Source organism: Anabrus simplex, chromosome 8, assembly GCF_040414725.1.
Source record: "Anabrus simplex isolate iqAnaSimp1 chromosome 8, ASM4041472v1, whole genome shotgun sequence".
In the NCBI taxonomy this organism is placed as follows: Eukaryota; Metazoa; Arthropoda; class Insecta; order Orthoptera; family Tettigoniidae; genus Anabrus; species Anabrus simplex.
This window is the reverse complement of record NC_090272.1, coordinates 165099634-165122393: the sequence shown is the minus strand read 5'-3', so window position 1 is coordinate 165122393 and position 22760 is coordinate 165099634. Positions and strand designations below refer to the sequence as shown.

The window sequence follows — 22760 nt, the reverse complement described above, 5'->3', positions numbered from 1 at the left end:
AAAACCTTCAATTACCCTCTGGAAAGCTGCCAATACACCTGTCACACCAAAAGGAATTCTGGTGAACTGGTACAATTCCTCACTCGCCTCAAAAGCTCAGGGATGAATACCTGATGGTAAGCACTACGTAAATCAGTGACACTGAAAACTTCATATTTTACCACATTTGTAATTATGTTGTTGATTTATGACAGGGGGTAGGCATCCAAAAGGGTAAACTTATTGATGGTCCGAGAATAAACAACTAACATGCGACGTTTGTGATTTGCTGTTGACATGGCATGTACCTGTGCTCTCCATGGGAAAACGCTACGCTCAATTACACCTTCTTTCAATAATTTTCCAAACTTGGCTGCAAATAATTTCTTATCACTATAAGAACAGGGATGAGATTTAACAACAGGCTTACAACCAGGTGACAAGTTACAAAATAGGGCAGTAGGTTTCACTTTGACTAATCGACAAATAAGTTGAGTCAATAAATAAGGTGAGGGGCTCTGAAACCTCCAAAGTCAAACTGGGCAGGGGAGCAGCAGCGACGCTAAGAAGCTCGGGGCCCCCACCGCAATAACTGAAAATGGGCCCCTCGTTTCCTGATAAGGAAAGTTACAAGTTTATTTCGTAGTACAAGGTTGTATATTAATACAATGAACAGCAACTACAATAATAATAAGAAGAAGTTACATAATTTAGTTTTCAAATCCGAAAGGAATCAAAATAATACACGTATATGGTACAAACACACACAAGAAATGCATATTCCAATTATAGTAACCAAAACATGCTGACCATCACAATATCAAGAAATAATCTCACTCCTAGGACCAAATAATTTACAACTCAACCATCCATCATAGGCCTACTTAGCTACACTGACTGCCGAGAGTTATAAACAGGCTCAAAACTTCAGTACTTAGAGTTTACATAAGGAGGATGTCTTTGTTATCGCTTCTCTGACTACTGGGTTCTCAGAACTGGCTAATTACTTCAAAAGCCTTGTTGATTGTTGTCAGTGGTAGCAAGGGATGGTTATTATTGAAACAGGTTGGGAAAGCCACATACTTTCAGAAATAACTACCATACTCCTATAGACGAAAGAAACTCTGCACTACGATGGCCTAAGTTTGGAATAACCTTCTGTAATACAAATAATACTGTGTTGTGTGCTGTAGCTTTATCAATTTGTAAAATCACTCTTCAGCTACTGAATTAAGAAACAGTCATGGGCCCTTCACAAGCCACGTGCCATGCGGAGTCCTTATCGCCACCACTGCAAGAGAGAACATCGCTAGGTGCACGAGCCATTCGTCTTGGTAGGTGTGCTTGTTGCCTACTCATGAACCTAAATTAGCACACTGGGGTGAAATGCTGGCAACTAAGAATTACGTAACTGGAAAATTTATCATTTCCAATAATGGACCAATTATATTGGAATTATTAACCTTAGATAGTTCAGAAGACATATAGCACAATGTGATCATTGACTATGATGTAATTTGTTTTTATTTGCTAGGTTTAATAGAGATAGACCTACAAACCGTAGCCCAGTGCCTATGTTTTCCACAGGAATTGCAAATGGAATCTTTGGCAGGGCATCTGCTCCAGGATGTCTAAGTAAATTACAAAAATTGCATTTTGAGAGCGATATTGCCGCTACAGAAATCCGAGGAATGACATTTGCTTCAATTGAAGAGTGGTTGTTTACTCTTCAACACATGTTATCTATATCACCAACTGCATTAACTGAGGACAAAGATTATCGTATAAATAACAGTGCAACTATGCAGGTTCTAATGAACATGCCTGAGTGTAAGCATCCGAAAGGGAAAGCAATGTGTTCTCTATCAAGCGTTGGCAAATAACAGAATTGACCAATCCCCTAATAAAGGAGTCTCGTATGCAGCAGTCATCACAATTAGTTAGAGGGGGCCTAACCTCAGAGGATTATAGTTTTATGGCTAGCTGCCCTTCTCGACAGGCCCCATCCCAACACCATCTTGGAGCAGTCTAAGGATTTTAGTTTTATGGCTAGCTAACCCTTCTCACCATGCTCCTTTCCGACACCATCTTAGAGGGGCCTAACCTCAGAAGATCATAGTTTTAAGGCTAGCTACACTTCTCGACATGCTCTGATGCCCCTTCTATGCTAGATGGCCCTCCCCCTCTACTATTTTTGGAGGAAGCCTAACTACACCGTCGCTAAGGCTTTACATCTCCATCCGAAGCGTGACCTCCCCTCCTGAACAAGTTAAAACTTGTTAATCAATCCTGTTACAGAGGATCGGAAAAACTGTGCCCTCTACCAAGAGCAACATTTGTGTGTGTGTGTGTGTGTGTGTTTAGAACATATATAGTCTGTTGTTATCTTAAAGATTTGAATAGTCAGCATACATTCCCATCGTGTTCTGAACAGAAAAAACTTACCTTGATTATAAATATATGATAGAAGGAGGGTGTAGTATCGTGTTGATAAAAAACAACAGAAATTGACATGCAGGCATCGAATAAAACTACCTCTCCTTATTTTGCAAATATAATATCAACTTTTTTAAAATTATTATTAGGTTCGTTACGACCCCTGAGGATCACGAGTGACTTGTTCGGTACGTCTTCTTTCTTCCCAATACCTCTTCATTCTCTCACTCCTCCTCTTTCTCTCGGCTTCCGTGATCTGAATCTGGATCCTGGTGTCTGTCCATCTGTGACCTTCCACGAGCTTTTTGTATTTGGACCTATCCTGTACTGTCATCAGTGGATATTTTTCCTTTATGTCAATAGTCTCCCAATCTTCTCTGACTTCCTTCATCCACTTATTTCCAGTTAAGCAGGTTGCATTCCATATCTTCTTCGTCAGCCTACTGTCATCCATCCTCATGAGATGTCCAACAAATCCTAATCTTCTCTTTCTTATCACACTCGAGATTGGTTCTATACTCGCATATAGTTCTTGCCTTGATCTGTGTACCCAAATTTCACCTTGCTTTTTGGTGCCCCATATATGTCTCAAGATTCTTCTTTCCTCCTTCAATTGTATGCAAGCTCTCTTGCCTAATGTCAGCGTTTCAGTTGCATATAATGCAGCATTCCTGATGGTTATCATATAGTGTCGCAGTTTGGCGTTCCTCGAGAGGTTCTTCTTTCCATATGTAGTCATGGCTGCATATCGTAGTTTCAGCAGCAGTTGAGCTCTGTCTATGGTACTTTTGTTGCTTTGTACTTTACCCGTGATGTTCTCATCTAGGTACCAGAAGCTGTCAACTCTCTCTACCACTTGGCCTTTTACATTCCAATCGGTCTTCGTATTCAGTACCTTCGTCTTGTTGTAGGCTATTTTCGGACCAACCTTTGCTGCAGTTTCTGCTAGATTTGCTAGTGCCAACTTTGCTTCTTCTTCCTTCTCATGTAACAACACCATATCATCTGCGAAGGCAAGGCAATCCACTATGACATTGTTTTTGATCTTATATCCAATATGTACACCTTCAATTCCCATGGTTCTATTCAACTGTCTCCACTGCTTCACCACTTCATCCAAAACTAGGTTAAATAATATTGGCGACAGCCCATCCCCTTGTCGGACTCCTGTCTTAATTTCAAAGCTGTCTGACATACTCCGGTATCTTACTCTAGCAATTGTATCCTTCAATGTTTCCCCCACCAATCCATGTGTCGTAGAATCCAATCCTCTGTCGCGTAGGATGTTCAGTAGTGTGTTCCTGTCTATTGAATCGTAGGCTTTTGCGAAGTCTACAAATGTAACTATTGTGTCTTTTCCTTTCCTGTGTCTGTGTTCTATGATTCTCTTTAGTCCAAAGATCTGTTCTACGCAGTTTCTCCCTTTCCGGAAACCACCCTAGTATTCTCCTATGGTCGATTCAAGCTGTGCTTCCACTCTGTTCAGCAATAATCTCGAGAGTATCTTGTACCCAATATTTAGCAGTGAGATACCTCTGTAGTTATCCAGTATTCTTTTGTCTCCTATCTTATGTACTGGTATAATTATGGCTTCTTTCCAGTCGCTAGGTATCTTCTTATTTATCCAGATGTCCATTATTATTCTGTACATGCTTTCTTCCATTGCAGGACCACCCCATTTGATCTCCTCGGCGCATATACCATCATTACCTGCCGCTTTGTTGTTCTTGAGATCCTTGATTGCCTTCACAACTTCTGTTTTGGTGGGTGCTCATCCTTGGTTGATGTCTCTGCTATACTGTAGAGTAATGCTCCCTGTGGGTGCTTCTGTGTTCAGTAGATCTTTGAAATATCTTGCCATTTCCTCGCATACATCTTTTTCTCCTATTTTCAACTCGCCATCTTGTCCTTTCACAAAAGGTTCTCTCGCCTCATAACCCTTTATCCTGCTCTTCATCTCCTTAAAGAAGGATCGTGATTTGTTTTTCTTAAACGCATGATCAGCTTCTTCCAGCCTCTCATTCCACCTTTTCCTTCTGGCATTCCTCATCGTCTTGGCAGCCATCTTTCTCGCTGTCTCGAAAGTTGACAGGTCCTCTTCCTTCTTGGTAGTCTGCCACCTTACCCACATCTTCCTCCTGTACTCTACCGCCTCTTCACATTCTTCTGTCCACCAATCATGCTTCCTTCTCTTGTTATTAGTGGCCAATCGTTTGGATTCTTCTCTAACCTTATCCTTTAAGTTTTCCCATTTACTTTCCACTGTCAGGTTCTTCATGTACTGATCTTGGTTTTTGTTCAGCAGTTCTCTATCGATCTGGTGTGAGTTTGTGTTTGTGTTTCTCCTAGTTCTGTTCGGTATCCATCTACATTTGATTTCAGTAAGATAGTGGTCAGACTCCATCCTGCTGTTTTTCCTGACTTTGGTGTTCATGATCTCTGCATGGTTTTTGTCTCGGATCGCTACGTGGTCTATCTGCCTTTCACCAATTCTATTGCCCGGACTTACCCAGGTTGTCTTTTTACTCGCCTTGGCTTTGTAGTGTGTGGTCATGATTCTCATCTTGTGTCTTTTGCACAAGTTTGCAAGCCTTTCTCCATTCTTATTTGTTCTCTTGTGTGCAGGGTAATCCCCTACAGGGCCTTTGAATCTCCTTTCAGTGCCTAGCTGTGCATTGAAATCCCCCAGCAAGATCGTGACACCTCTCTTGCTTGCTTCCGTTACTACCGTATCCAGTGTGTTCCAGAAGTTCTCTATCCCTGCCTTGTCTGTTTTGTTCTTATCATTTGTGGGGGCATGTGCATTGACAAGTTTATAAGTTTTATTGCCAATTTTCATCATCAAGTATGACAGTCTCTCATTCACACCCTTCCAGTCAATGACACTACTCAAGAAGCTTCGGTCTACTATAAACGCCGTACCAAACATAAACGGCTGTTGCTTCATCCTGATACCCGGTTTTCCCTTCAAAATTACATATCCTTCTGATTCCACCGTATCTTCATCTCTGAATCTCGTTTCCTGTAGAGCCAGTATGCCGATTCCATGTTCTCTCATTGCATCTAGGACTTGTTTCAGTTTCCCCACTCTGATCATGGTCTGTATGTTGATGGTTCCCAATTTAAAAGTTCTCTTGGGTCTGATCTTTTGTGACCGGCGTATTGAGGATGTTGAGATATTGGGGAGCTCCGACTCTCCCTCCGCAAACGATACAGGTTCCCCAGAATCCAACAACTTGCTTGCGTCGACTGAGGTCGACGGGGGATTAAGCCCCTGGGGTAAAGTAGTGATTATCATGTGCTCCATGGTTACTTCACAAGCCGAAGTATTAAGCTGGGCTACCGCAATATCGGTAGCGTTGTTACAACTGAGGTAATGAGCCCCAGAGGGCATTTTATACCTTCTGCCAGGATAATGTTCACCCTAGTTGGTCAGGGCTGGGAGTAGGCATTTCCTCCATACCCCCCGAATAGCTATGGTTTTCCTGCCAATACTCGGGTGGCTGACTGCAGTGGTTTCCCACTGGACGATGGGGTCGCCACATCCCTACGCCTAATATCAACTTTATGATGCAAACAGAATTTAAAAATTCATGGATTCAAACTATGATCTCTCTGTTCAAATTAAAGAATCAAACACATGAAAGAGGAAAAAATCTGTATTACAGATATAGATTCAAACTCTGTTCTCTCTGATTTAGTCACCGTGACAGAATTTTTCAAAAATCATGAATTCAAACCCTGTTCTCTCTGTTCTGCATTAGAATATTTTTTTTAAATCTCAAAAACATGCAACACATGGAATTGAACCCTGATCACTCCGATTAATGCTAGAATAAAAATACCTCCCTCTATATTTCGTGTGCTGTCTACACGATTCAATATAACATTAACTTTATGACATAAACACATAACAAAAATCTCTTTCTATAACTGTGATGGATTTGAACACTAATCTCTCTGTTAAATGTTAGATTAAAAAAGAAAATCTCTAACACACGCAGCAGAAAAATCTGTATTACAGTTATAGATTCGAGCTCTGATTTAGTCACCGTGACAGAATAAAAAATTATGGATTCAAACCCTGTTCTCTCTGTTCTGCATTAAAATTTTAAAAATCTCAACTACATACAAAACATGGAATCGAACCCTGTTCTCACTGATTAATGGTAGAATAAAAATACCTCACTCCGTATTTCGTATGCTGTCTACACATGATTTATGACATAGTTACCATAAAAAATTACATGCATGGAATCAAACACTGAAACTCTCTGACGTGTAATATAACAACAGATTAAACATGATAACAAACGCATATACAGTAATAGTTTGACATATTGTCAATTCAGTGTTGTAGTGACTTCTGCAATTATGGTTCACACAACAGAGGAGAAGATGTTTATTGTGGAATATTATTTCCTGTCATACAAATGGGTTATTTTTAACAATTTACTTTATGTCATATTGCCACAGATGGCGACAATAGGATAGGAAAGGACTAGGAGTGGGAAGGAAGCGACTGTGACCTTAATTAAGGAACAGCTCCAGCATTTGCCAGGTGTGGATTTCCATAGAACATCTTCAGAGTTGCCAATAGTGGGGTTCGAACCGCATGGTCAACTCGCTCGGTGTCATACGAAGTGGGGCGTTAGAAAGTGCAGAGTTTGATTCATGTCAAAGAACAGTATGAGGAGCAGTATAATAAGGAGGCTACAAATAACAGAGCTGTCATTGACAAGTTCTATCAGTCTTATGTCAATGAAAGAGAACAACAGGACACCCAAGAACAGTCACCACAAGTGAGAATCATGGATGACTACTCCAACAGGATCCAACGCCCGAAGCATGGTCTACGACAAACATCGCTGAAACTCAGTTTGAGCGATAGGTCTGTTTGGCACACGTTTAAAGAGCTGGGTGGATTTCCACACCGCATTAAAGTTGCTCATCGTCTAACAGAAAGGGATGAAGGATGAAGGTTACAGTATTTTGTCAAAGTGTTGTCCATGATGTATTAGGATCCAGACTTCTTCTACAACATATGGCTTTCATATGAAAACCATATTCACCTTGGTGGCCACATCAATCAACAGACTACTCGTTTTATAGGATTTGAATGGCCGATGTCATTATACAGAAACCTTTACACAGAATGCAGTTACGATTTGGTGTGCTGTATCCAGTCATGGAAGGCACAGAATCCAAACACCGTTGACCAGGTAGTCAACAGAGACCTCATTATTACCCTATATAAGAGGGATCTGTGTCGTTTTTGTCATGCCAGAAACTTACCCTTCTAATGACGATGCGCCTGACCATTTTCATAAGTACAAAATGTGAGAATGAAAAACTCGAAAGTGAGAGAACCTGTAATAGCATAAATTTAGTCAATAGTTCTCTCTCTGTGCAGTCACGTAGTTTAAAGGAACCTGATAACCCATCGCAATATTAATGTGCTAATCATGCAATGTAAGGATTATAAGCAGTTCAACATGAAAACAGGGAGCATGCTTAATTCAGAAGACTTGATGTCGACAAGACTTTCACACAATTCAATTTTCTTTATCTTACCTGATCTAAACAATGTTTACTAAAGCAACACAGAATAACTAACAAATTATTTGTTTAAAAAATCATTGCTAGAAGTTGTATTAATAAAAAGTTACTAAGATCCATACAATCCGATAAAATGATTACTGAAAATGATTACCAAATATTTTATAATTGTAGTCACAATAATGTATATTATCAATAACATAACATATTTTGTTAATGTAGGCCTACAAAGCTCTGATGAAGTACAGCAACAGCTAAAATCCCTGATCATACAGACCTACTCAAGCATTCAGATTGTTCGAAAGCTAGCTGAACTCATAAGAAGGATCACCATGGCTTATATGGCTATATGAAAACACCAAAACAATGGCAGAGCTATAAATAGTTTAGATAGTTTATTGCTTCCACCATCAAGTACAGGAAATGTACCCTAGGTATTGCCAGTATTAATAAAAATAATCTAAAGACTATATCTTAGCCATAATGCCTGAGTCATTAGAAAAATTATTTTAGCTACCTATATTATTAGCTCAATGCCTTTGCTGGCAGGACCTAGTGTTTACAGTGCACTATGTCTTCTAGTACAGACTAGAGCAATCTTGTTACTTTCATAGATCTGTCTCTGTCTTATCCTTGGCTTTGACAATATGAAAGTGACTGAGGTATGAGCGATGCTAGTAATGCCAATCCTTATGCAGACAGTCCCTGCTATGAATTGTGTGAAAATGTAGCTCATAGGGTCGGTTGGCATATGCATTTCAGTGGGCTTGGCAGACTGATATGTAATAGCAACTCTGGCTCAGTGAGGAAAGCAACGGGAAACTACCTCACTCCTCATTTCCCTAGTACGCCTCTTCAGTGATGCCTAGGCCATCTATGACAGCTGATGGCAGAGCTGTTTGAGGATCCCACCAGCGGCATCGCTGACGGACTGAAAATATATTCATATTAGGTCAGTTTTTGAAATACCAAATTCTAGATGCTCTTCTATACTATAAAATGCCTTTTTCATTAAAAATTGTGACAGTACCCTGTTAAATGCACTATTGTCTAATGTTTGAATTGGTAATGGAAGCTTATTGTACATCTTAAGCTGTTTATAACAGTGGCTGTTTGTGCTTTTACTAAGCCTGGAGTGAGGAGTATCCAGATCATTCTTGTATCTTGTGTCATGCATGTGAACTGTAGATCATTCTTTAAATTCGGAAAGATTCTCTTTCACATGCATAATATTTGTAATATATAAAAAGGGAACTGTCATAATTTTTAGGCTCACAAAGGAAGTTTTACATGAGTCTCCAAATTCTAATCCAGCAATTAGACGGACTGCCTTTTTCTGCCAAATAAATACATTATTTGATGTAAGACAACTGCCCCATAACCTGATTCCATACAGTATATGAGGGTGATAGGATGCAAGTAGCATATCCCGACTGATGCAGGTTTTCAGTTTCTGCAACAGATACCACACCCTGGCTAATATCTTACAGAGCTCTGATGTATGTATTTCCCAGGTAAGTCTTGTATCTACATGTAGACCTAATAAGTTAAAAGAATTACAGCAGCCATTATTTACAGTGTGATCCAAGGTAAATCAGATATTTTCTGTTTTAGTGACATTAATAGTTAATTTATTGTGATGACACCAGTTTTCAACAATTTTAACAGATGTGTTGACTTGGTTTTGTAGTGTTGTGATATCAACATTACTATTTAGGAAAGTTGTATCATCAGCATATAGAACTGATGTGCAGGGAACAATACATGCTTGGACATTGATATAGACCAAAAACAGGAAAGGTCCTAAAACAGACCCTTGTGGGACACCTGTTTTAACAGTTTACATACCAGATTTTTTATCACTTATTACCACCATCTGTTTCTTTGATGAAGATAGGATGCCATTAATTTCAGTTCATGACCCCTTACTCCATAATAACTGAGCTTATGAATTAAGATTTCATACGAGACACGATCAAAAGCTTTTGTCAGCTGTGACTGGTTTATTCTCAAAATTATTTACCGTATTTCACGGCATAATCGTCGCCACCGCGTAATCGTCGCATCCTTTATTTTCAATACAAAAATCGGACTTTAAACCTTTAATTACATAATCGTCGCACGTCCAAATTTTGTTCACTAATCTGGTTAAAAGGTAAATGGAACTGCAACGTAAGTTGCACATGAATGCGCAATTTAAATACGTGTATGGTTTATGGGCAATTTGGCAACACAGTCACGTTTGCGACATGTTGCACAACGTATAAATAAATAATACCGGTATATGTACGACGCATGGCTTACCGGAAGACTATCGGCAGTTTGACAACGTGGTCGCGAGACAGTGTACTATTTATTCACCACCTACATATTATGAGTTCCCATTTGAAATACGTAAGGCTGTAAGTTATCGCTTATCGGCAACGTCGCCAGGAAATACCGGCTAGGTAGGTTGAATGGACCTCGAACCAGCCCTCAGATACAGGTAAAATTCCCTGACCCGGCCGTGAATTGAACCCGAGGCCTCCGTGTAAGAGGCAAGCACGCTACCCCTACACCATGGGGCCGGCTCCTGTGTTATTGCGCACGAAGTGAAATCCAAGACGATAACGCAGATTTCCACGGAATTATTCAGCCGAATTATTTACGATGTCTCAGTTGTCATCGCTAGACTCTTATCTTACTACTACGTCATAAGTGTCCGGGCATGGGATGAAAACTTTTATCCAAGCAGTCAAGATAATTATTATCCAATGCTATTAAAGTTTTATTTTATAAACTGGTCAGTAATGTAATGTAAAATCATCAATAACTGGGAAGAAATATTAACCTAATTACCGTATGTTTAAAAGAAATTGAAAAAAATGAATGTTTATTACTGACGTCTCGGAATACAGTCAACTATACAGTAGATTTACACCGCGCTAGCTAGAGCTCCGGTTTGCGAGCTTTGCGCAAGCGCAGTAGTGTGTCGCAACCAACGAGCTAAACTGATAAATTGTTGCATGCTTCCTTGCTACCTAACAGTATTAGTTGCTCTGGAATGGACAGATCACAGATGCATTTATTTATTCAGATTTACGTGATTACTGTAGACATGTGTGCGTGAGAATTTGTTTTTAATTTGTGTTTTGGGTGTTTGCAGAAATAATTTGTTTTAATAGTGAACAATTACGGAAAGTCATTTATATCGCAAAACATTAACGTGTGAAGCATTTATAAGCGATTATGGGTAAATATAGAAACTATTCTGCGGGCTTCAAGCTAAGCGTAATTGCCTTCGCTGAACAGCACGGGAACAGAGCTGCAGAAAGAAAATTTTCTGTGAGTGAAAAGTTGGTGCGTGACTGGCGGAAAGTAAAAAAACAAGCTAAAAAGCACAAACCCTTCTAGACGCGCGTTTAGAGGTCCTAAAACAGGGAAGTTTCCTATAATTGACGAAGAAGTGTTTAGGTACGTCAGTGAAATACGTAACAATGGCTGCAGTGTACCATATGAAATGTTACAAATTAAGGGACAGGGGGTAGCGCGCAAACACAACATACCGGTAACTCAGTTTAAGGCGACTCGTGGGTGGATTAAGGGGTTCATGCGACGACACAATCTGTCAGTCCGAAGGAGAACAACACTAAGCCAAAAGTTGCCTGCTGATTACACGGACAAGATTGTAAATTTTCACCGATTTGTCATACGTTTGCGCAAGGAAACTTCGTACTTGCTTTCTCAAATCGGTAAAGCCGATCGGACTCCAATCTTTTTTGATATGCCTCGCAACAGCACTATTGCGCTAAAAGGATCACGGAGTGTATTAATGAAAACCAGCGGTAGTGAGAAGTTGCGATGCACGGCAATGCTAGCCATTACAGCTGACGGGAGAAAGTTGCCGCCTTACATCATTTTCAAGAGGAAAACGATGCCTAAGAATATACAGTTTCCCCGTGGAATTCATGTACGAGTGCAACCAAAGGGTTGGATGGACGTAGAACTCATGCTGGACTGGGTTAAAACTGTGTGGAATAGAAGACCTGGTGCACTACTAAAACAACCAGCTCTGCTTGTTTTAGATAGTTTCCGAGGTTACCTCGTGAACGAAGTGAAGCAAATTCTCACTACAAATAAGACACGACAGATAGTCATTCCTGGTGGCCTAACATCTGCTTTGCAGCCACTAGACGTATGTGTTAATAAACCCTTTAAAGACCACTTACGTCGATTTTACAACGAGTGGATGATGAGCGGCGATCAGCAATTGACGCCCGCCGGAAATATCAGGCGTCCACCCTTGGACTTGTTATGCTCGTGGGTGAAGAAGAGTTGGGATCTTATACCACCTGAACTAGTCTCCACGAGCTTCAAAAGGACTGGGATTTCGAATGCACTAGACGGTTCCGAAGATGACGCAGTGTGGCAGGGAGACGAAGAATCTGATACTGGTATTAACAGAGGCGAGGACGGCGCATCAGATAGCGAAACCTGCGATAGCGACACCGAAGATTTGGAATAAATTGCGTACCGGCAAGTCCGCATTTCACAACAAAGCGATAATTTTTTGCAAGTGTAATATTTTAACTTTAATACTCAAATTAATGACAAATTAACTTAATACGTTCATTTTTATTTTCAGGTTGGAAAAACATTCGCTGAATTGTTGCGAAAAATTATGAATTTTGTTTTAGACTATTTTAATTATTTTGATGTATAAACGCGAGTATTACGTGCATCTTAAATTTGTATCAAATACAATTTAGTTATAAATACATTTTTTGAGTAATACAAATACTGGTATTAAATATTCATCGTATAATGGTCGCACCCTACAATTTTTTTCGAAAATTTTGGTATAAAAAGTGCGACGATTATGCCGTGAAGTACGGTAATATGTTTCTGATGACACATTCAACTGCTTTTATCATTGAATGACCCTTTCTAAATCCAAACTGTCTGTTGTACAGCAAATTATTTTTGAAAAAGTACTCGTCGAGTTGTATAAATATACAGGATTCAATAATTTTCCTCAGAATGGGTACTATTGTTATAGGGTGGTAATTTGATGGGCACATTCTGTCCCCCTTTTTAAAGATAGGTATCACTTTAGACATCTTTGCCGAGCTCGATAGCTGCAGTCGCTTAAGTGTGGCCAGTATCCAGTAATCGGGTGCTTTGATTGTATTGTTGGAGAGACCATAAATGTCTTGGGTACTAGACAAATTCAAATTTGTAACAATACTTCTGACTGTCTGCAGATTTACTTCCACCCACCTAAAATCATTATTCAATACATTTGAGGGAAGACCAAAAATGCAACCAGTCTAAGAAATTATGTTTACTTGCATCTGATGAAATGCTATTATCCTGATCACATGTGCTTTCATGTGCATTGATAAAATACCTATTACACTGATCAGGTTCTAGAGGAATCACATCTTTGTTATTTAAAGTTTGACTAGCACTTCTTATGACAGACCATGCAGCTTTGCATTTATTGTTCACACTTTGGATGTACCTGTCATTTGCTGTAAGTTTAGCCACAAGTATATGTTTTTTATATAATTTCCTGTAGTTTTTTAATATTTCCTTATCCTCTAAATGCTACGCATTTTACCCAAATCAGGCATAAACCAGTTTTAACTCTATTTCTTCGTTTAGAGCTGTTGGCTTTATTAGTTACAACTTTTTCAAGGAAAGCTGAATTAAAATATATAATTATCATGTTAATGAAATAAGAAAATGCAAAGTTGACATCACTTATGGCATGAAGGCTAGTCCAGCCTGTTCTTATTAATTTGTCTTGGAATTCATTAACCCCTTTAATTGAGATGACACATCTGATGCATTTTAATTCTTTCGATGAATCAAAAACTCTTCTCTTACAGTTAACTTTAAATTCAACCCAAATACCACCATGGTCTGACAATACATCTTGTCCTAGAAACGAACATTTGTAAAATGATTTGTATACATTGGTTACAACATTATCTAGGCATGCATTATTTCTTGTGGGTTCACCATGTGTACAATACAAGTCATGCGATCTTAACATATTAAGAAAGTTTTGAGTATTTTGTGATACCTCTAAGATATTTATATTGAAATCTCCAGCTATAGCAATCTTTTGAGCATATTTACAAGTTAAATAAGAAATCAACTTCTCTAAGTGTGATATAAATAATTTTACATTGGTGTTAGGGGCATGATACACAGATACTACAACAAAATCATATTCACACATTCTAATAGCTACTGATTCACGTAAGTTATTAATGCAAAAGGAAGAAATATCTATTACTTCAAATTTACATGATATCTTAACATATACTGCAGCTCCACCATGCGTTAGTGGGAAGTCTCTAGTAAAAATGCCACCCAGAAGGAAAATGGTGTAGTGTGACCAATTTCTTCTCTTCCTCTTGTACCCCACCTTTTCTCCACTGAGGAAACACTGTCAACTGATTTCACCATCTATAAAGGCAGTACTTTCACAAATGAAGATTACTGTCAAAAGCAATAAAACTGAAGTAACATGTTTCCAACTCAATAAAAACATTGGCCCATGATGAACTAAATGTTCATTTCAAGAATGCATGCCTTACCCACAACAGACATCCAAAATATCAAGAAATTACTCTCAAAAGAACACTGTCCTTTATCAAAACACTTTCAGAAAATTATAAACAAACAGCAAACAACAAATAACATCCTGCAAAAATTGTTGTATAACTTCAGGCTCATCACCTTCTACATTATGATCTTCAGCTTTGGCCATGTTTTCTCTGCTGTGGAGTATTGCTCACTGATGTAGCTAAACAGTAGTCAGTCATACCAAACCAGTCCACACACGTTCCAGGGACAATTAGACCTATTCCTACTTTCTGACTACCTGTTCCTAGCCATATCCCACCACATCATCTTTGTCGCGGAGGTGCTCTCCTACAAGAGTACAAGAAAATAATAAACCTCCTACAAGAGTACAAGAAAATAATAAACAATATTCAAATGCCAATCCATGGAGACATCGATGATGCTGTTAACAGCAAGCTACACTGCAGACATTCACCTCTTTGGACAGCCAACTAGCAGGCAAAAATTTTGATTTTTTTACAGGTCTGGAAGAAAATATGGGTCTCCAAAACCAGAACTTCACAACCTACTATGGCTCATGGATAAATCAGAGGGTTTTGATCTGGGCAAACAGCAAAAAGATTCAAACCTGCCATGGCAGATGTGCCGACTAAGGCCCGGTTTCATAGTATACGCTTAAGCCTTGGATCGGACTTAAGCGAGAGCTTAAACTCTGGACGAGTTTCACAGTGGGGAGTGCAAGTGGTAAGCCGAGCTTATCTGTAACTGGCTTAAGCTGTATGAAACTGAGGTTTAAGCTAAGGATTCAGTTCAGATGGTAGAGCTCTGGCCTTCTTGTAGCCCAACTTGGCAGGTTCGATCCTGTCTCAGTCCTGTGGTGAAGGTGCTCAAATTCATAGTTAGTGGGATGTAAAACCAATAACGTTAACATTAAATAACTTATATTTCTGAATATATTTCGAGGCTCGTGAAATAATACAGTTTCCGTGTTCCGATATACAGTAAAAGAGACAAAAATGTCGGTCAGTCACTTGCTTTCTTGGCTTACGCTGCGTGAACCATGAACGATAGACCCCAAGTGTAAGCGTACGAATTGTAGAGCATAGAAACCTCTACAAAAAAAGTCCGCAATGGTATATACCTATTTTCAACCCTTTGCCCTCTAGAAGCGATTTTATGCTATACTCAGCGGTAAAAAATATAACTCCTCAACATTAAATAAATATTTTGATATTATCCTCGAATTCCTCATCGAAATAAATTGTTTGACCTCCTCCAGTATTTTATAAGGATTACAATAAACTTGTCAGGACATTATTTGCATGAATGGTTCAGAAGTTATGGCCATTTTAGACTGTAGTGGTAATACGTGTCAACAGGACGGGCGAGTGACCTTTTTTAAACTTTATTTTTATTACTATTGTTGGAATCACATTTTCCGTTCATTTTTCTAAATTATCTTGGCTGATAAACGATGTATAACCTACAAGTCAATCAATCACAGGCTACGGATGTAAACAAAGATGAGAATTGAATCATTGCGCATGCGCAAGCATTACCAACTTCGGAGATGTTCAGCTTAGTAAAGCTGCACATGGTCCCCCTACTGTGAAACTCGTAGTGTTTAAGCCAAAGAGTAAGCCTTGCTTAAGCGGCATGCGTAGCTTACTAAAGCTTCGGCTTAAACTCAAACTGTGAAACCGGGCCTAAGTGGGAAACATTTTCCTCTGCAGAATACAGTTGTGGAGTTCCAATTCAAACAGTTCAGTGTGCACTGAAGCACTGTGCTCTCACAGCACATCAGGAAAACCCCAGAGATTTTTTTGCAGCCAACGGCATCAAGTGTGGACTATATAATTAATTTGTCTGTAAATTTGTAAATAATGTAAAAGTTTCTTAAAAGCGAGTTATAATTATGTTTCTTTTCTTTTTGATTTACACTAAATATATATTTTTTTAAGAATCTGTTTTATGTCGCACCGACACAGATAGGTCTTATGGTGACGATGGGATAGGAAAGGACTAGGAGTGGGAAGGAAGCGGCCGTGGCCTTAATTGAAGGTACAGCCCCAGCATTTGCCTGGTGTGAAAATGGGAAACCACGGAAAATCTTCTTCAGGCTGCTGACAGTGGGGTTCGAACCCACTATCTCCCGGATGCAAGCTCACAGCCGCCCGCCTCTAACCGCACGGCTAACTCGCCCGGTGCTAAACAAATAAATTTCCACCTAATTCTTTAAAGTGCTGATGAATGGTAGCAGTATATTAATCAATTAGTATTCTTCTCTGCACACAGTAAACGAGACATACACCTCAACAATACAAGCACTAGCCAGCAACTTAATCAGAACTCAATCGGAGGAAGTTTTCTCAATACACAACATTAACAAAAAGAGACCGTTTCATTATTCATAGTGTCAATTCATCGAAGAGCTAAGTGTGTTACTCTCATGCGTCACATGCCCTAGCAGAAACTGAGAGCAGGGATTTGGGGTTTGAGTCCCAAGGGCATTCAAATTTTCAGCTATATCACCTTAGATAATTATTCAGTTTAAGCAACATACCTTTACACACAAGAACCTCCTTGAGTAGATATTTAACAGGCTTTACAGTTTGATAATTTGTAGGGAGAAGAAGGGTCAACACTAACTCGGCAACTCGACGCAAGTAACACAGTTCAGTATCTGTATTAATCAAGTGTGGAGGAGGTTTCTCTGCCTTACTCCTAAAACAAAAATGATTTATTTACTAACATTTATTTTTCATGCATTTGAAATCTAAAAGCACATTTTTAATGAGGAAACTCCAACTCACGTGACAGAGCCTGCCAGACGAATTTGCTCGAAATGCATTGTTATTCTGGTTACCATATCAACAGCTACTAATTTTACTTGATCTACTTTAGCAAGCCGCTCCTGAAGATTCTGTATCATCTTCCAAACATCTTCTCTGTAAATTAAATTTTTAAATATTGATTTAACGGTCATCAGTAATATAAGGGTGATATTCATGACTTAATTATAACTAGTGGACATCTTAAAATTTTCATACTTTGTTAGGAAAGCATATATCAGCCTAAGACGTGAGAGGAATCTCTCAGCAGGAGATAGGAGTGATTATTCTAGCAACTACCCTGACAAGATTAAGAATATATGGAGAAAATTCTGAGATGATATTTTATAATTTGTCACATAGGAAGTCTAAAAACGAAGATTTTTCCTTCAAGAGGATATTTTCATGAACAGGAACAAATGCCGTAGGCACCAAAATGCCATTTTAAACCACCAGAAGGCAGAGTGTCGAGAAATATATGCAAAGGCAAATTTAAAATCAAGACACATATGTTAATGAAACTTTATAATTACATATTTCGTGTTAAATTAAAATGATTGAAGCATGTTTGTTTCTGAATATATGTGCATATTTTGAATGCTTGAGCATATTAAGATGTTAAGAACATTTTTAATGCATATTTCTGGACCTCAGTAAAGCACAACATGCACCAGACCAGAGTCAGCAGCTTTTAACCAGCTGTAACCAGTTATTGAAGTCTTCTGACTTTTTTTTTTTTTTTTTAGATTGCACCGACACGGATGGGTCTTCTGGCGACAATGGGATAAGAAATAAGAAATAAGTGGGAAGGAAGCAGCCGTGGTCTTAATTAAGGTACAGCCCCAGCATTTACTGAGTGTGAAAATGGAAAACCACGGAAAACCATCTTCAGGGCTGCCGACAGTCGGGTTCGAACCCACTATCTCCCAGCTGTAAGCTCACAACTGCAAGTCCCTAACTGCACAGCCAACTCGCCCGGTACTGACTTCGTATGACATTCAGTACCTTTGATAAGAATCTTGAACTTTATAAGTTGTAGGTAATAACTGAATTGAAGATGAGACTGCATGTATCACTCAAGCAAAACAAACCTTGGCTGCACCCATTGTACATAAAATCAAATTTTCATAGCCTCTGCAAAATCTTCAAGCAACTGGGAACACCAGACATGGAGCTTTCCGAAAGTCTGAAGGTGCTTGATGTTGCTATCAAAAGCTTGGGCATAGCTAGTGGGAAACATAGCAGCGATGTGAAACAGAAAATGGAAAACGTCCTTGCAAAAGAATAACTGACTGAAAAAGTTAATGGAAATGAGCAATATCCTTCATGGTTCTGATGGCGAAGTGAACATTAATGTTAGCTTATAGTCCAAGTTTAAGTTTTTGTGATGTTGAAAGGACATTTTCTGTATAAAAGTATATTTTTACAGACAAGAGAAATAAGCTTAATCCATAAAATATGGAAAAAATTGTAGTGTCTCAGAGTTTTACAAAATCAGTTTTGATTGAAAAGTAAAAAAAAAAAAAAATGTTAGGAATAATGTGTGTGAGTGTTTAAGCAATAATGTGTTTATGATTAAAAACTTGAATATTTCATTACATACTGATGGTCTTTTCTCATATCCTACAACAGAAAACAATCAGACTTATTTTTTAGTGCATATTTGGACATTTTATAGTGCATATTTGCATGCACATTTTGGCATTTTTAATGTATATATTTTTAAACACTAGTTACCGTATGACTGTTTGCATTATGCACAAGCTAAATCTCAAAAAGAAGATATTAATGATGTTCTTAAATGAAAGACCTTTAAAAGATGCATGATCCATGAAACTGCATTTAAAAAACTCACTCTTCTTCTTCTTCTTTTCCTACCACTTTTCCTACACCTGTGGGGTCGCGGGTGCGAACTGCTTCGCACATGTGGATTTGGCCCTGTTTTACGGCCGGATGCCCTTCCTGACGCCAACCATATCTGGAGGGATGTAATCACTATTGTGTGTTTCTGTGGTGGTCGATAGTGTGGTATGTTGTCTGAATATGAAAAGGAGAGTGTTGGGACAGACACAAACACCCAGTCCCCGAGCCATAAGAATTAATCAGACACGATTAAAATTGCCGACCTGGCTGGGAATCGAACCCGGGACCCTCTCAATTGAAGGCCTCAACGCTGACCATTCAGCCGAAGAATCTGACACTTCCACATTAGAGAGTAATATACTAAAATACTGTTGCACACTCCAGGATGCAATTTCAATGAACAGCGTGAACAGTCATGGCATACCTGCAAAAACTTTCAACATGAAGAAACATTTGCATCCTGAAGAAATGATCAAATATTAGTAATCATGCATCTGAATGTTCGAGCTGATCAAGTTGCCCGTCAACTGCTAGAAAATGGGAAACCACCTTCTACAACCAAGTCCGGTAGGAAGAAATTTGTGAGACAATCCGACCAAGAAACTACTACCTTGCTACGACTTTTTACTCAGGCTGAGTTAGATCTCGCTCTGAGTAAATGTCAAAATGCAAAGGCTGCAGGCCTTGATGATATAAGAGTTGAGCAGATTAAGAACTTTGGGCCAATAACTAAGTGTTGGTTGCTAGATCTGATGAACAACTGTGTCCAGTCTTGTAAGATTCCTAAACTTTGGAGGAAAGCTAAAGTTATAGCTATTCGTAAACCAGGAAAGGGTAAAGATGATTCCAGAAATTATCGTCCTATCTCTCTCCTCTGTCATTTGTATAATGGGGAAGCTAGAGGCAGTCTACAGACCACAAAAGGCTGGATCCAGATCAGGGAAGAGTTGCACGTCTAAGGCGTTGAAACTAACACAGCACATAGAAGATGGTTTCGAAAGGAAAGAGATTACAGGAGCTGTATTTATAGATCTAACAGTGGCTTATGATACAGTAAATAACGGTCTACTTCTTATGAAACTTTATAATGCTACCAAAGATTATCAACTAACTTGCTTCATAAGGAATATCCTAGAAAATAGATTCTTTGTTGAATTTCAAGGACAAAGAAGCGGATGGAGGTTGCAGAGGAACGGATTACCCCAGGGTAGTGTACTTGCTCCAGCGCTGTTCAACGTTTATACTAACGATCAACCATTACCTGAGGGAACGCGGAGTTTCATCTATGCAGATGATTGTGCCATACTTGCCCAAGCTCATTATTTTGAAAATGTTGAACAGACACTTACTAAGGCATTGACAGAATTGTCTGACTATTATAGGGAGAACCACCTGAGACAAAATCCCAGTAAAACTCAGACATGCGCTTTCCATCTTAAAAACAGACAGACAGCAAGATCCTGGCAAGGAATTACACTAGAACACTCCACAACTCCAAAATATCTAGGAATCACCCTCGATCGTGCTCTAACTTACAGGAGGCATTGCCTGAATACCAAACAAAAAGTGGCAGCCAGAAACAACATTATAAGGAAATTAACAGGCACAACGTGGGGAGCTAATCCTACCACTGTAAGGACATCTTCCCTTGCACTCTTACTCTGCCGGGGAATATGCAAGTCCAGTGTGGTCTCGATCTAGTCATGCCAAATTAGTAGATGTTGCTCTTAACAATACTTGTTGGGTCATCACCGGGTGCTTAAAGCCCACTCCGCTTGGCAAGCTTTATTGCCTTGCTGGTATTGCACCTCCTGACATCTGTAGAGGTAGTGGCAAAACGTGAGATATACAAGGTGCAAACTTCTCAAGCACATCCTTTACATGGATATCAACCCGAAACCCCATGACTAAGCTTTCTCAGAACAATAGAGGCTCTTATGCGGACACCACAGCATTACACGTTATAATTCTCATGTTAGGTCCGTATTGAAATGTACGTAAATACAAAATATGTTACAAGTGTTATTATTTTTTTATATCCACTTATTCAATACAAAGAGATCTTTTTAGAAATTAAATATTATTAAAAATGTTAAGGAACATGTTTCGCCCATATTAAGGGCATCATCAGCCTCAATCTTAAACCTGTATGGCGAAAAATCAGGATCCTGATTGCTCTTACAAGTCATAAAAAGAGGATACCATTGTAGATGTCTGTCAAAACATACAAATTATTAGAATGTCCTTGGCTAAAATTGCAGTATCAAGCTGCATGTCAAAAGTTCACACGATTATACTTTCCGGAGCGTTGAAACAGCTCAGTCTTTATAATGAAACAGAAATGTGCGTGGTGACATGTAGGGATACACAACATCATACACTATTTTTCACCAAAATAAATACACTGATTAAAATTTTTAACATGCTTTAGCTGTACCATCAACCTTTTCTAATTTTTTTTTTTTTTACACTCTGAACATATGAAAGTTTTTAAAAGTTTCTTGTTAATGTGTGTTAAAATTAAAGTGATATACTCATAGCAAATACATAATAAATTGATCTTGTTGATCTCTGTGATCTCAGTTCAATACAGAAACAAAATGAAGTTTATATCTTTGGATGGCTCACACCCTGTGAAAAACTTCCCGCTGGATACACACAGAAATGGACCACATGGAGATCGCTCAATAGATTACGTTCAGGTGTTACTAAATGCAGGAATGACTTGGTGAAGTTGGGTTTCCATATTGAGTCGCCACTATGTGAGTGTGGCAAGGTGCAGACATCCTCCCACCTGCTCCAGTGTAGTCTGTGTCTGGCACTGTGTACTCTGGAGGGCCTGATTAGTGCCACACCAAATGCAATCGATGTTGCTAACTTCTGGGCGGCAAAAGTGTAAACGAACTGTCAATTCAATGTTACATTGTATCATATACATATTATGCATTATTATTACCAATTAACTTCAATCATTGTAAGTGCTTCTGACACAATAATAACTATGAAAGCAACAGTGGTGTTTATTGTTTTAAGAGATAGAATGTGATTATCAGCCCCAAATACTAATTGTATCCACTTCACATAGCACTTAGGTTCTCAGAAGTAACTCTAAAACTTGTAAGCCAGTGATCCCAAAGTTGGTACTTGAACTGGAGGTTAGACCCAGGAAATGATAAGAGAGAACAAAGTGAATGAGATCTAATGAAGAGAATGGCAAACTTTCAAGAAGTCCTTGTTGAAGATGGTGGAAAGACTAGCAGAGATGGAGACCAATGATCCACAAGCCAAAATCAAATTGGACAAGGGGAATGATGATGATGCAAGCCAGTAGTCTAAGCATACAGATACACCAAAGAAGGAACTATTATATTATAGTCTACAGACTGTTTATCACATCAAAATAAAAATACATACACATTAAATAACACAAGATATATATCATCAAGTAAAACTTTAACCAAATGGCAGGTATCCATTCATATTCACATACAATATCTACCTTAACCGAACACT

At 38.9% G+C, this 22760-nt stretch overlaps 1 protein-coding gene across 4 annotated transcripts in view; it reads right to left on the bottom strand.

The window, feature by feature from the left end:
• LOC136878915 (sorting nexin-25) overlaps positions 1-22760 on the bottom strand; it is a 195685-nt gene that overhangs the window by 150985 nt on the left and 21940 nt on the right. For all 4 annotated transcript variants that reach the window (XM_068228861.1, XM_067152522.2, XM_068228862.1 and 1 more), the window contains 2 exons: positions 17367-17501; positions 17117-17277 (listed from right to left, as the gene is read on the bottom strand). In XM_068228861.1, the coding sequence (XP_068084962.1) occupies positions 17117-17277; positions 17367-17501 (296 nt within the window). The remainder of the gene's footprint in view (positions 1-17116; positions 17278-17366; positions 17502-22760) is intronic.